This window comes from Pelodiscus sinensis, chromosome 1, assembly GCF_052426305.1.
Source record: "Pelodiscus sinensis isolate ZL-2025 chromosome 1, ASM5242630v1, whole genome shotgun sequence".
Classification (NCBI taxonomy): Eukaryota; Metazoa; Chordata; order Testudines; family Trionychidae; genus Pelodiscus; species Pelodiscus sinensis.
The window spans coordinates 40,565,785-40,582,383 of record NC_143052.1 but is presented as its reverse complement, the minus strand read 5'-3'; the positions used below and the strand labels follow the sequence as shown (position 1 = coordinate 40,582,383).

Genomic DNA, 16,599 nt, shown 5'->3' with positions numbered 1-16,599 from the left:
CCTACTCAAGTTGCTCTCAAGACACTTTAACCTAGTACATAACATGTTTCCTGTGGAGTATTTTGGAAAAAAATACATTGCCACAAATGAATCATTAAGGCCAACTGCAAGAATAGCAACATCTTTTCTTTCAAGTTTCTGGGCAGGAATGCTGGAATTGTATATGGGGGTGCAAAGAGCTATTGAATCAAACTGTAAATCCTGTATATCATGGTAACCACTTCAAACCAGGGGATGTGAGAGCACCCCGACATCCTTACTTAATTCCAGCATCTATGCTTCTAGGACATTCTTGGAAATTCATATTCAATTGATTTCTTATAATTCATATTAACATTAATGGTAAATTTGTATTGGCATAACTCAGATAACTAATTTTAATTATTCTTTGCATTTCTACAGTACCTTTCATCTAAGGGACTTATGATACTTTTCAAATGTTAGCGAACTAAGTGTTCATCACATTCCCACCATCTATCAAAGTGCCAGATATGGTAGGAGAACTTAAACAAAACTAAGAAAAAGAAAAGAAGAGAAAAAGAAAAGAAAGAAGGAGGGGGAGGGATAGCTCAGTGGTTTGAGATCAGCCTGCTAAACATAGGGTTGTGAGTTCAATCATTTAGGAGGATCTGGGACAAATCCATCAGGGAGGGTGCTTGGTCCTGCTATGAGGGCAGGTGACTGGACTCAATGACCACTCAAGGTCATTGTCTCCCCCCCCCCCCAAAAAAAAAGAACAAAAAGGATGGTGTAGTAGTTGGTTAGTTCAATTGGTGAAGAAACTTAAGTATTAATATGATGTAGCCTTCTCCTTTAAACATCAGAAAATAATCTGGGTCTCTTTTTTATTTAAGTTCTCCTACCATGTCTGGTACTGTGATAGATTTTTTTTTAGAATTTTTTTTATGGAGATATAACTATCTATATCCAGATTATTTTTTGATGTTTAAAGGAGAAGGCTACAGCATATTAATACTTAAGTTTCTTCACCAATTGAACTAACCAGCACTACAACATCCTTTTTGTTCTTTTTTTGGGGGGGAGGGAGAGAGACAATCAAAGGAGGGAATTGGACTGTTTGTTTATATAGTACTTCAGCCTCCCTGCCCTCTCAAAAGGGAACCTGGGGGGTGGGAGGCTGAGGCAGTCCTGGATGAGGGGTTTGAGCCTCCAGCCAGACAGTTTTACCTGCCTAGTGATTCTCTGGTGTGGTTTTATGCATCCACGAATGAACTGGGAAAGGGGGAGCTTCAGCCACCACAACCATACCACCTTTCCTAAAGGGCAACAGCGGCAGTGGGACGATTGGGCTGGAGCAGTCCTGGATTGGGAGAGAGGGTGCCCCTAGCCAGCCCCTTTCAACTGCTTGATGGTTCTGTCTCTTGTCTGTATGGATTTAGGAGAATCAATCCCATTCTGGGCACATCCGATTTTCCTGGCATAACCAAATCCTGTTATGATAATAGAAAGCTGCATACTGAATTTGGTGGTCCTAGCTCTTACATTTAGGAGGAGTTCTTGCACAAACAGAGAGATGGATGGACAGACAAACTCTTTCACATATATAGTAGATGTTTCATCTTGAAGCATTTCACTAAGCTAAATCCAGAGATGTATATATTTATATTACTTTAAAGTGCTATCAACTGTCACTATAATGAAAGTCATATTTCTTTTGTTAACTACATGTCAGTTCCTCATAGTGAAAACTCAGTTCTTCCCACTCTAATTAGCTCTTGATGTGTCAGTTCTACATAGACAAAGAAAATCATCTTGGTCTTTAAACATGGGTCCACGGCTCGGTGAACAAACTGGATTCAAACATCTGAAAGTATGAACTGGCTCTGAACTGCCTGACAAATGTTTGTTGGTATTTAGAGACTTCTAGCAGCAGAGGAAAAGCTTGTTGCCAGGTCTGGGTTGCCACTTAGAATGAAGAGTCAATACATAAATTAAAAATTCTACACTGGGACTTGGTGAGCTGGCAGCACACAAAACAAGCAAGAGAAACAAATTTAAGTGAGAGAAATACTGTTGAGAATATTTACAGAAGAAAAATCTTTTTGCTATGGATAAAACACAAACATGAACAAAAAGCAGAGAAGACACAAAGCATAAAACATTTTGAGCTGCAATAAGAATTAAATAACACAGCTAGGCTAGAGAAACAGTAGTTAAAAGATTACATTCTGATGTCACATTGGAGACCCTCCAGTTAAAAGCTTTTAAGCGCTGACTGCTGGGACACTAGAGACCGTATATATCACAGAGGTTAAAAATGTTGTTTTCAAGGGAGAAAGTAAGAGGGGATTCCTGAAGATTTTCTAGCCACCAGGTTATAGAGTGTTGGAGATACCACAAATAGAGATGCTGGATTCATCATGGTTAGCCAGAGTGAAAGTGCTACTCTGGGTGAAAGAAAGGAAGAAATCAAAGTAAATGAGAAAGACCCCAGATTTCATGGATGGTTTTAGCTCTAATGAGGTGACCTGTAAAATTACATCCCACCAAAAATGAGGTAAAAGGCATCAACATGGATGAATGTCTTGGACAAATCTCAGTTTGGGAAACGGTAAAGTGGGTTTCATATACTGCCCCACATGAAGATGCAAAATCGAATCTGAAGGTAATAAAGGCATGGGACACCATACTCACTTCTAAGTTTGAATGCAGAGATCTTGTGCATCTAGCAAGGGACAGCTCTAAAATGCACATTTGACTATTGAAACCTTCTGAAGTTGTATAAGGTGTATTGCAAATTAGCGACTGTATTGGGAAAAGAACGGAAAAGAGCCTCCATATTGAAGGCATTAATCTTATCTACTGTAACAACCATGTCCAATGGATAGAATCATAGAATAACTAGAACTGGAAGGGATCTCAAGAGGTCATTGAGTCCAGTCCCTTGCCCCCATGGCAGGACCAAAGCACCTTCTAGAACATCCCAATATATGTCTGTCCAACCTGCTCTTAAATATCTCCATTGATGGAGATTCCTTATATCATCTTCCTTACATCCCAACTGAGCTTCAATTTTACTTTCTAATCCTAATCTAGAGAAATTTAGAGAATCGAAGGCCAGAAAAAAACATTGTGACATCTAGTCAGTCTTCCTGTAGGACTCAGGCCATAGAACTGCCTTAAAATAATTTCTAATGCTTTTTAGTAAAACATCCAATCTTGTGTTTAAAAAATTGTCTGTGATGGAGAATCCACCACAATCCTTAATACATTGTTAAATTGCTCTCAACATTAAACATCTCTATCCTAGTTCTAGTCCAAATGAGTCTAGCTTGAAATGCCAGCCACTGGATCATGTTATCCCTTTCTCTGCTAGATCAAGGTACCATTATTAAATATTTGTTCAAAATGAGGATACTTATTGACTGTAATCAGGCCATTCCTTAACCTTGTGCCTGTAAAGTTCAATAGATGGAACTTTTATCACTATAAGATATGTTTTCTAATCCTTTACTCATTCACCTGACTCTTCTCTGAACCACTTTCAGTTTATCAACATCCTTCTTGTATCGTGGACACTAAAACCAGACACTGTATTCCAACTTCTGTCACACTAGTGCCAAATATAGCATAATGTCATTAAAAAAAGATATCAAGTTAATTTGATTGGATATAGTATCCAGAAACTCATGTTGATTTGTATTTATTACATAACTCTTCTTTAGTTCCATATCAGCCATTTCATTATTCTTATCTGGGATCAATGTTAGGCTGATAGACCTATAACTACTCTGATTATCCTATTTACTTTTTTAAAAAATTGACACAAATATAACTTTATTCCAGTCTTTTAGAACTTCCCTAGTGCTCCATAATTTATTGAAAAGCAATGCTAACAGTATAGCCAGCTCTTCCCCATGCCCCTACAGTTAGCTCTTTTAAAACTCTTGGAAGCAAATTACCTGTATCAACTATACCTGCTCTGTGAGATAAACAACCTGTCCAGCGGTCCATCAATGGCTTACCCTGAGAAGCCACGTGTGGCCCATGGATTGTCCACCACCAATCTATAACCTATTAATTAACTACTCTGTTTTTCCCAGTGTTGGGTGTTTTCCAGAAATGTTAAAAGGGATTTCTTTACATATGCTTTAATAAAATTTGCTTTGAGATGTGGATGAACATTGTTATATAAATATATAAACATCAACAATATGTTGTGTCATAAATTAGCTAATTCTATTGTGATGGAATTTAAAAAACCAGGACAGAAAGTGTGACAAAGTAAACAGAAAACAAATACATGAATTAGCAAACAAGCTGCCAACTGATAGTTGTTCTTTTTTATAACGAAATCCCTTTCCAGAATGTTTTCTTCAACAGAATGATTTTTAAATTAGTAGAAATTTTGTAATAGAGTTCATTTAGTTAAAGCAAATGCACAGCCATTAAACTTATATCAATCAACTATTCTGGCTGTTAATAGTAAACATTATACCTCCAGATTTATAGTACAGTTTAAGAGTCAGCAAAAAAAAAAATTAAAAATGAATCCTGGTGACTTTAGTCTATTTTTTGCCCCATGTTCCACACTGCTTCATCAGAAACAATTTGCTACATACATACTGTTAGCAACAAATTCACTGAACTCCTTATTATATGTAAATAGATGTTTTTCTGTGTCAAATATAATAACATTGACAAGTTTCACAGAGCAACTAACTAAGCACCTGACGGCTCTTAGGGTATGTCTACACTAGCTCATTAGTTTGAGCTAGATAGGGTAATTCCCAGGTGCCACCATTTTTAAATCCCCCTTAGTCCAAACTTCATGCCCGCAGCTACACGCAGCACGGAGTAGGTAGTTCGAATTAAAGATCCTAATTCGAACTACCGTTACTCCTCTTGGCTTCATTTGCAACTCCTCTTGCTCTCATTACCCTACCTAGCTCGAACTAATGTGCTAGTGTAGATGTACCCTTAGTTGCTCTTTCTCAAGTGACCTTGAGTGTGAAAGAGGAAATGATTATTTTAAAACTGAACAGTATGATTTAATTTATCATATGTCATAGGGGGTTTTTATGTTTCTTGAAATTATCAGAAGTACATAAAATTAATCTGCTGTTTCTCATCCTATGGCTATTTAAAACATAGTTCTTTCAAAGCATAATAGTACCTATATGTAAGGATCACAAAAATGGCACAATACTTACTGCTGAAGCAAGAGGCTTGTGACAAATTCATAGTCAAGTTTTTCATCACACTTCTCAGTGTTGTACAACCCCATATTTCATTTGAGAAACCTGACTTTCACTGACTCTGACAAGGTGGGGAAAATCTCTATTTGTCTTAGTTCTTGAGCAGAGGCAGTTTTATTGGTAATATGGCAATTTTCTAATGATGAACAAATGGTTATCTAAGTTCAGAGCATTTCTTGTGCATCTCATTTCATTTCCTCATCTCCACAGCATTTCATGGAAGTCTCGACTTCAATTTCATTGAAAAAAAAGGACTATTAATTCTGTCATATAGTAAGCGTTAAAGAAGACATGATGTTATTTTTCTGTATCTTTCTACTCATTGAACCCTGAATCAAATGTCTGTTCAGATGTTCAATAATGTACTGTATGCTTTCTAATCTAGTAGAAGTATGTCTCCAAACCAACTGATGTACTTTCTATATCTGTATTCATTTAGCTCTTTTCTTCAAAGGCAAAATGTTTAAGAACATTGGGATAATCTCCCACGGCTACACATGTTCTACTTTTCCCCTTTCCCTAATTAAGCACTCACAAAAGTGCTGCTTTTTAAAATAACCTCTTTTTGGCCCAACCTGTCTATTTCACAGACTGGCCCACAGACTGCATTCATTGTCTGCTGTTATCGATTGGGCTGTGAAGTCTGGCATCTGTACTTCCTGCAAAGAGGCTCCCTGATGTATTCAGACTCTATTAGTGAGGGAGAACACGAGTCACACTCATCTGTCAATTCTATTGAACACCCAGCTCTATTTTAGTGGAGCCTAGCAACTCTCCTCTAAATCATCTAATGGTCTTTTCCTGCCTAGCTTTGAGTTACCATATATACTAAAGAGAAAGTCAGTGGAACTTTTTTCACAACAGCAGAGAAAATGCACTTGTTTGTTCATCCATTCAGTATTATTCATAAGATATTATTCATGATCAACTTGCCTTCTTGGAAAGCAAGGATGAACTGTCTTGCTATGAGATTATTTGCATGCAAAAGCACTCTTATCAATCACCCTGGTTACCCAAAATCTATTAGGATGATGAGTGCTCCAACTTTTTTAGTTTCTAGAAGGTGCTCCAACTAGGAGTTTTTGTTTTGTTTTGTTTTGTTTTGCCCACTGTTATTCTTTGAGTTTGGATTCTGCAGTTTTTTATACAATCAAATTTATATTAGCCATCGGATGAAAATGGATCATTTGGGTCCTTTAATGAAATGTAATGCACTAGGGTAAGCCCCAAGTCTTGTTTACTAAAGGTAGAGCAAAGATCCCAAGCTTTTTATATCATTTTTGCTTTTCTACTGTTCAATAGGCAGGAAGTCAGTATAGTTTTAATTCTGACTCATAAAAATTGAGGGATCTCAATGCTGATCCTTTCCTACAAGGTTAGGCTTATAATGTGTGAGGCCTCTAGACCCTGGGACAGAGACTCAGCGCTGACAAACCTCCTTTTCTTACACTCTTGCCAAAAGGTTAAGTTCAATGTGCTCTGTAGGATTTCCAGACTTCACTAGTTCCCCAAACCTTGTGCTGAAGGCCAGCATGGTTTTACAATTGTTACCATCTCTGTTAGATCTTCATGTCTAGAAAGGTCTAATTTAATCCTTTCTTAGCTGAAAAACAGTGCTAATGAAGATGTTGCTACAGAATAAAATCCATAAACAAGTCACTTACCATTCTTGTATACAGTCTCTGTTAATCTGAGTGACCAGGTTTCTCCTTAATGCTAAAACAATCATGTAAAACTGATGCTTTTTTATTTCCCCAACTTCTATTCAGTGGAGGAGGAAAGAAGTCTAATGTTAAAAAACAAGTGTTTCATAAATTTGGATCTGATCTTCCTGGCTCAGGACTTGCTCTAGTTACTGCAGCTGAGAGAAGCCGTCAGTAAGCATTTCTAGCTAGCACTCATGTTACAACACATAGTGCTAAGTGACCCAAGTTTTAAAAAGGGATTCATTATTAATCATAAAAGGAAGTACATTTGCCAAATCATAAATGCCAAAGACTGCAAGCTTGTTTTAACAGCTTTCCTCCTGTGGAGATTATATGGCTGAAGGCTCAAATTTGCAAAGTCCACACATTTGTTAGGAAGTATTACATGTGACCTGGTATGCAGAGTACTGTAGCTAAATGAATAAAATATGAGGTTTTCGGTGGAAACAAACTACAGTGCTTTATGTGTGTCTTATTTGTTATGAATATCAGCACTTTTTTGAGGCAAATATTATTTCTTTCAAATTTTGCTCTGAAATACCTTGTCTGCTACTTGCAATAAAGAAATGGAAATCACAAAAAGGCACATAACTTATTGTCTAGGATCATATTTTCTAATATCTCCTTTACACCAGTCCGGTAGTTTAAAGGGATTTTAAAGTGTGTGCAAATGTACACTGCCAGGGTGGTGAAATGTAGCCCTCTTGTGAATGAGAATCAGGCCCTTGGGGAATAGTGATAGAAATGTAGCCGTGTTAGTCTGGTATAGCTGAAACAAAATACAGGACTATGAAGCACTTTAAAGACTAACAAGATGGTTTATTAGCTGATGAGCTTTTGTGGGCCAGACCCACTTCCACAGATCAAATAGTGGAAGAAAATAGTCACAACCATATATACCAAAGGATACAATTAAAAAAAATGAACACATATGAAAAGGACACATCAAATTTCAGAACAGAAGGCTGATGCGGGGGGGGGGGGGGCGCGGAAGGAAGGAAGGTAAATGTCTGTGAGTTAATGATATTAGAGGTGATAATTGGGGAAGCTATCTTTGTAGTGGGTAAGATAGCTAGAGTCTTTGTTGAGACCCCCATGCAGAGTGTCGAATTTTAGCATGAATGACAATTCAGAGGATTCCCTTTCAAGTGCAGATTTAAAAGGCTTCTGAAGCAGGATATAGGTAATTAAGTCGTTGAGACAGTGTCCTTTCTGGTTGAAATGGCAAAAAACAGTTTCTTGCCATTTCAACCAGAAAGGGCACTGTCTCAAAGACTTAATTACCTGCATCCTGCTTCAGAAGCCTTTTAAATCTGCACTTGAAAGGGAATCCTCTGAACTGTCATTCATGCTAAAATTCGACACTGTGTGGGGGTCTCAACAAAGACTCTAGCTATCTTACCCATTACAAAATAGGTTCCCCAATTATCACCTCTAATACCATTAGCTCACAGACATTTACCTTCCCTCCCCGCGTCCTCCTTCTATTCTGAAATTTGATTTGTCCTTTTCATGTGTGTTCATTTTTTTTAATTATATCCTTTGGTATATATGATTGTGACAATTTTCTTCCACTATTTGATCTGAGGAAGTGGGTCTGGCCCACGAAAGCTCATCAGCTAATAAACCATCTTGTTAGTCTTTAAAGTGCTACATAGTCCTGTATTTTGTTTCAGGCCCTTGGGGTTTCTGAAATTCATCTGACAGCATTCAGAATCTGATATCTCTAAGCCAGACAAAATCTGCTCCTGTGTTAAAATGTATATATGGGGACTAAATGTGCTTTAAAATTTTGATTTCTATATTGTGTTTGCCAGCTGCTTTGCTTGAACATTAGCATTGTCAAGTTAAAGAGTTTATTCTTGTTGGTTCAGTGTTGAGCAGTAATAATAAATACCGATTCTGGAAGCCATAGCTGCCGCAGAGGGAAACTGAAAGGTCAGTCCGCCTGAAGGAAAGCACTAACTTTACTGAGATTTAAAGGAAGAAACCCATATCATAGTTAGAAGGAACTCTGAAGCCAGCCAAATCAATTGACAAACAAACCTTTAGGGATTCAGATACAGAGTCTTTATCTAACTAGTTTTAGTATTTTCTTCCCAAAAGAAAAGCCAATATCACACCAATAGAGGACATGTTGACCACAAGACCCCTGAGGAGCTAGTTAAAACTTTTAAAGAACCAAAGTCCCCAGTACACAAATCCTGAAGGTCCAGCTTAAAGTCAGGACCAGACCAGAGACCAGAGAGTGGTCAGACACACTGTAGCATGGGGACTAGCAGCCAAAATCTATAAGAAAAAATATCCTAGACAACCTAGTTCAATACTCCATAACAGAGGAAATATACTAATTGTTAAGTTAACTTAACAGTGGCCACTGATCATTCACAGAGAAAGCCCTTAGAGTATATGCAATACTTCTATGAAGTTTCTGTTAAAAATATATAGTTCAATGAAGTACAACATTTAGGGTATGTCTAGCCTACAGCGTTATTTTGAAATATCTTATTTCAAAATAGTTATTTTGAAATATCTTATTTTGAAATAATGTGTCTAGACACAAAACGCATTTCCAAATAACATTTTGCTATTTCAAAATAGTGCGTCCACACTGAGCGGATGCTGAATTGCATTTAAGGTTGGCCGGAACCGGTTCTGGCAGGTCATCAGGTCAGGAGTTACCTTGTGTGGCTGCTGCCTGAGGCTATCTGAGACCTGTGCTTAAAGAGACCCCCCGGACATCCCGTTCTAAGGTTTCCCTGCTTGCTTGCCTACATCTCTGAAGGACAGCAAAGCATTTTTTTCTCTGCATACTTTGGTTGCCTTCATTCAGAACACAACAGCACTCTGCGGCATGGAGCCGGAGCTACCCCTGGGCACTCTGGTGCTTCTCATGGACGTGTTGCTGCAAGCCTGGCAGCACGTTCTACAGGCAGTAACAGTCTCCCTGGTGTGCCCCACTGGGGGCTTGTGCCTCATTCCTCCCTCCCGTCCTTCCACTTACTGCTCCCTAACCCCCTTCCTGCTGTACACTCAAAGACACATGTGTTCATTACAACTAAGACTCTTTATTGAACAAAACTGGGGTGGGGGGAATGAAACTGAATTGAGACAGAGGAAAGAAGGTAAGAGAGAGGAGGAGGGAAGGTGGGAGAGGGGAGGGGGAAACCTGGGAGGAGGGAGCTAGCAAGGGGAGGAAGGGGGAGAAGAAACTCAGGGCTCAGGGTTGGGGATCTTGCCGGCCCAACTTTCTCCCATCAACATGGGTGCAGGAGTCTCAGAATCCCTGGAGGTGTGGGGAGGATGGGGAGGAAGAAGCAGGAGGCGGAGAAGAAGGGGGAGGAAAAGCGGGAGGTGGGGAGGCAGCAGGGGCTGGAGCAGCAGGAGGCAGCAAGCTCTGCCCCAGGATCGATGACCACTGGGGGGCATGGACCATCCTGCCCCCCAGGATGTGGTCCACAACATCAGAATAGGGGCAGGAGTCTCAGTCTGCCCCTGGTTGGGACCTTCCCCCTGTGGCCCTGGCATACGCCTGCCACAGCTCCTTTATTTTCATGCGAACCTGTTCCTGGGTTCGCATGTGGCCTTTGGTGGCCAGAGTGGCAGCCATCCACCTGTAGACGGCTGCATTCCTCCATTTAGTGTGGAGATCATGGACATTGGAGGCATCCCCCCAAACCTGAATTAGGTCTCTGATCTCCGCACTGGACCAGGAAGGCGCCCGCCTTTTCCAGCCCTTGGCAGGCTCCTGGGAGCGGGCAGAAAGGTCCTGGGGAGCAGTGGAGGACTGGCTGGCACTAGCTGCCTGGATCATGCTGGGGTCACTGGATCAGGTGCAGCCACTGCTGGCTCTGGGCTGGCAGGCTTGGAGCTGGCATAGGCACTGTGGCCAGAGTCTACCCGTTTAAGGGCTCTGGGAAGAGGGCAAGGGAGAGGAGTTTTCTTGGTTGTGCCCAGAGTGGCCACCAGGGCACCCTGGGAAGGGCTGGAGACCTCCTATTTCGAAATAAGCATCTACACAATGCTTATTTCGAAATAGCAATTTCAAAATTGGTGCTATTCCTCGTGGAATGAGGTTTACCAATTTTGAAATAAGCCCTCCGCTATTTCGAGTTAATTTTGAAATAGCGGTTTGGCTGTGTAGATGCTGGTAAAGTTATTTTGAAATAATGGCTGTTATTTCAAAATAACTTTTCTGGGTAGACATATGCTTACTGAATAAAACAGCTTTATGAGAAAATTTACAAAGCAGTTTGAAATGAAAATGTTGGCAGAATAGACCATATGAACTAAACAGGCCTGGTCCTAACCAATTGGCAGCCCCGAGTGACCTCCTGGCTCACACGTAGGGTTGCCTAATGGTTTCAAAAAAAATACTGGACAAACATTTGTCAAGCAAAAAAAAAAAAAGGTTGGGGAGTAACCAGGGAAATCTGGGGGGTGGATTCGTGAGGTTGGGCCAAAATGTGATCGTGGCCCGCCCCTAACAATGGCTCTGTTGGTGGCCCCTTGAAAATGGCGGCCACAGGCGACTGCCTGGCTTGCTCGCCTGCCCCTAATGCCGGTTCTGAACAGAAGTGTAGCATTGTGCATCAAACATTAGAATGACACAGTGGGGACTTGGGTTCCCATTCCTGCCCTGCTGGGTCTGCCTTTGTAAAATGAAGGGTAATAAGGGTATGTCTACACTGCCACCCTAGTTCAAACTAGGGTGGCTAATGTAGGCATTCGAAGTTGCAAATGAAGCCCGGGATTTAAATATCCCGGGCTTCATTTGCATCTTGCCAGGCGCCGCCATTTTTAAATCCCCCTTAGTGCAGACTCCGTGCCCGCGGCTACACGCGGCATGGAGTAGGTAGTTCGAATTAGGCTCTCTAATTCGAACTACCGGTACCCCTCATTCCACGAGGAGTAACGGTAGTTCGAATTAGAGAGCCTAATTCAAACTACCTACTCCGTGCCACGTATAGCCGCAGACACGGAGTCCGCACTAATGGGGATTTAAAATGGCGGCGCCCGGCAAGATGCAAATGAAGCCCGAGATATTTAAATCCCAGGCCTCATTTGCAACTTCGAATGCCTACATTAGCCACCCTAGTTCGAACTAGCGTGGCAATGTAGACATACCCTAATATAGTACTTACCTTCTTTGTACAGTATTTTGAAATCTACTGATGAAAAAAGTTAGGTATTATAGATTATATTTGGTTAATAGTTAACAACTGCAGTCACTTAACAACAGGGCTTCACTAGTGTAGCTTCACTAAAGGGAAAGTATCTGTTCTGGGAGGTAAGAAAGATATTGATATAAAAAGGCCTGTATTTTATGTCAGTGATTTAAAAAGTTGATCTGTTATCTTAGATTGGTATATTGTCTTTGATCTATACTTGATACCTCCTTTGCCATCAATGGAAATTCCACCTGGCATCAAAGACCATAATATGGTTTGCAGTGTGCTGATTACCAGTGCTGGTAATTATCAGTAAAGGTTACCCCGTGCCCAATAAATGTTTTTAGTAAAATAAATATGTTGCATTGTTACAATAGGTAATCAGTAGATAAAATAACACCCACACATGTACTAAGCTTGGTGAATACAGAAAAGGAATACAATTATCAGTCATCACCATCATTGTTAATTAATTTATTTCAATTGTATGAGTGGCTAAGAGCCCAAATAAGGATTAGGAGTCATTGCACCAGATACTGTGCAAACAGATTAAGCAGAAATAGTTCCTGCCCCAGAGAGTTTATAAACTAAAATTCATATAATATGTGGCAGGTGAATAACAAATAGGGGAGGGGAGTAGGAAAGAAAGAGATGGGAGCACAAGATTGTAGCAAAGACAGGTGCTTGTATAACTCAGTTGTAACGCTGTTTTCAGTAGCCTCCGATACTTACCAGCTTAGCCATATATGTCACACCCCTCATAACTATCACATGACAAACAAGGATTATATAAAAAAGAACAAACCATCTACAACAGGACTGAAATACTGAAAAATGAACAAGAGCTTTAGTCATCTTTTTTTTTAAGAAAACAAATGCAGTTACAACTAAATCAAACAGAATGAAGTGCAAATTATGAAAAGCTTAAATATTTAAATATAAATATTTCTCTTCATCAATAAGCTATTTCACATCCTATCAAAATTGTAGCATTTAAGGGAAAATGGAACTTATCCCCAAACTGTAATGAACACAACTTTAGTTTCAAGTTCTTATTCTCATGTTTTCAAGAACTGACTAGTAAATTTCTCCTTATGCTGTTGAGCATTTCTCCTTCACCTCTCCTATTTTTCTTACACTACTCAGCAGACTGATACAAAGAGACACTCTCCCTTTCATACAAGGCTATTGGAAGGAGATAACACAGGCACATAATCCTGTTATCAAAGGCTGCATATTTGTATGCTTCCATTTGAGCCCCCAAAATAAGGCAAAGGCATCTTGCTAAGTAGGAATGGTAGATAAGATGAAGTGATTTTTCAGAGCGGTGGTTGAAAAGGGGAAGCTATTACATGCATCACCATTGGTAGCACTCTGATAATTATTGCAAAGTAATCTCAGAAACAATAATTTGTAAATACTTATAGCTTTGTTTTGGTTATTATGTGCCTCATACTGAAAACAAGATATGTGTAAAGCCCGTCCTTTGAAGTTTGCATGACATCAGCAAACACTGATGGGTAGACCCAGTCATCAGGGTTCACACTTCCTGAAGCCTAGACGTCCTGGGAAGCAGGCCAACCAGCCACTTATTTCCTGAAGATCTGATGGAGCGGGGAAAGACTGTTGGCCTTTTGTTCAGAAGCAGACACCACCAAGTAGGGATGGGCATGAGACTGCCTGGATTAAGCAGGGTGAATGAAGGATATGAAGATATCTGGTATCGATTGGGAGAGTGGATATATTTAGGAGACTAGCATTCTGTGAAGGGGAAGGAGGATCCACAGCAGCTCAAGTCTTTTTTGATGTTCCCTAAAGCTTGGACAGTGGTTTGGATTCATACTAAAACCAGGAACTAATAAAATTGCTAGTGATCCCACAGCCCAAATGAACACTATGTATAACAGTAGTAGAAAAGTATATTTTTATATGGCACCTTAATGCATAAATCCAGGCTATTTATTGTTGTTGGGGTATAATCCAAACTAACAGTATAAAAATATAGCCAGAATGTCATTCCAGGCTCTCCCTTTCTTCTGTTCATAAATTAACAATTTTATCACTCTGGCAGCACTGTAGCCCTGCACTTTACTTTCATGTGGGTGATCTGAGGTCATGAGCGATTATTGGAAAAAATCTGCCTTTTGACTTCAAGAAAGTTGCACCTGTTTGCATAATCACTTGAAGACATGAGTGGTGCACATCCAATTATTTTGGGTAATAGCCTATTTATGAAGAAGAAACTTCCATTACCCCTACCTGGCTAGAGAGAAGATGCTAAAATACAGTATAAAGGAACAGAGGAACACAGGGAATATCTGTGCTAAAAAATGAGATTTCTTTAGTTTCCTTGCTTAGGAAAAAATTGCTGGGGTTATAAAATTATCAAAAATAAGATTTTTTAAACAAAAGCTCAAATGCGCTAACTCAGGGGTAGGCAAATAGTGGCTCATGGGGCAGATCTGGTCTGCCAAGGTTAGCTCCTAGCAGGCCCTCACTTCTGTATTTACCTACTAGTACCAGAGATCTCAGCTCCCCTTGACTGCGGATTGCCATTCCTGGCCAATGGTTGCTGCAGGAAACAGTGTCCTGGTCCAGGCTGCTTCCCACCATTCCCATTGGCTGGGAACAGCAATCCATGGCCAATGGGAGCTGCAATCAGTGGTACCTGTTGTTACCATGCAGGTAACTACAGTGGCAGCAATCCACCCTGGGCTAACCCTGGTGAACCGCCACCAAGTTATTGCCCACCCCTGCTCCAGCTTCTCATTAATGGCAACTATGAAATGAACCTGCTACTTACGTTTAAATGAAGTTGATTTGTCCAGTGACCAATTATTTTGTATTCTGTACTTTTGTTAGTCATTTGATACTGAAAAATATCATAGCGTCCAGGAGCATCACCATTTTCATTGAAAATAACAGGCGTTCCAGCACTCCCTACAAAAAAAGATGAACCACAATTCAAATAAAGTTCCTACAAAAACATTATCATAACTCTAACTTCTTTTTTTTCTTTAACATGTTCTCAAAAAAATGAGACAAGATGATATGATCACATCATGCAAGTTTTCGTGCAATGTTGTCTGCATTATAATAAACCTTAAAAACTTGTAAAGAAAAGGCTGTTGTGCGATGTTATTACTCGCATCACAAAATAAACTATCCATCAGTGCTAGCTAACCTACATAAAGCAAGTCAAACCAAATTACAAATATAAATATTCAGTTAGAGGCTTAACATTGATTAGTAATAGATGGCTACTATAAGAACCAGGAGTGAAATCCAGGCCCTGTTGAAATCAATGGCAAAACTCACACTAACTTCAAAAAGTGTCAAAACTTCACCACAGGACTTGAGTACAGCCTAAAAGTGCAGGAAAGATTCAGGCTTTGTGTCTGGTTAGCTGAGAATTCCCCAGATGTTGGAGAGTTCTCCGATAATGCTGGCATAGCCTGGTCTTGCATCACACACCCCAAGCATATGGGGCATCCTAACAGCAGCAAGGGTTTTGCTTGTGTGCTATTGGACTGTGGCTGCTCTCAGCTAGTGAACAGTCCCTTGGGACCATTGCCAAATGGCATAGGTTAAAGAACCTTAATTAAGTCAACATAGTTAAACCAGGATAAAATGGATATAACTCAACGATGAGTTAAGCCCAGAGTTTCTCAGAAATCACAATTGTCAGGAGTGTTGTACTGAAGGTGTGACAAATTCCAGTCTCCTCTGTTCTGAAAATTCACACATGAGAAGAGTCAAAGTGTTAGGAGGAGAAATCAATACAGGATGCCGCTTGCTATGTATAGTGGCATAGTGGTAAAAGACTTTGAGGCACTGTATCAAATCATGTCTTAGCTAGAATATCTTCAGCAGAGAATGAGGTTGGAGGTCCACATCTGGGAGCTGCCTGCTGATGGACATAGCTGTGTGAAATATCTTCAGTTACTTTTGTGAAAATTTTGCAATATTGCAAAGCTCACACCAGATATCTCTAGACAGTCTGTTCAAAGTATAAACAATTATTATAAGCACCAAATCATTCTGTGATCTTTTGTCAGCAATCACTTAACACTGTATTTTAAAAGTAAGTAAGCTGAGGCTTTCCAAGTTGTATTCACTTATAGTGTAATTAAACTGTAATGTATTATTTTAACCTATCATTTATTCAGATACTTATATACAACATGTCACCATTATAGTTACATAACAGACGATACTATGGTAGAATCCTAAGAATGTGAGAACTGATTTAAATAAACTTAGCAATTAACTGAACCTTCACCTGTCCTCAAACTAAACTTTTTCTGGGGCTCAAATACATGTATGTTTTCTTGCTGTTTATTTCTTATTCACTTTCAAAACCAAAAGTCTCAAAATATTTCAAGAAAGACTGTTCTTGCACTGTTTTCAGCATGCCTGGAAACGGGAAGTACCCAATCTCTATTTATTAAGGTCTCCAGACAATTTTTATATTTCCAAATGGAAAGTATACATAACTGCCGC

The 16,599-nt window shown here is 39.7% G+C and overlaps 1 protein-coding gene across 3 annotated transcripts in view; it reads right to left on the bottom strand.

The window, feature by feature from the left end:
* The window catches only part of GRM8 (glutamate metabotropic receptor 8), a 507,705-nt gene that overhangs the window by 91,200 nt on the left and 399,906 nt on the right, over nt 1–16,599 (bottom strand). For all 3 annotated transcript variants that reach the window (XM_014573390.4, XM_014573388.4, XM_075928359.2), the window contains one exon: nt 14,900–15,036. In XM_014573390.4, coding sequence (XP_014428876.1) covers nt 14,900–15,036 — 137 coding nt within the window. The remainder of the gene's footprint in view (nt 1–14,899; nt 15,037–16,599) is intronic.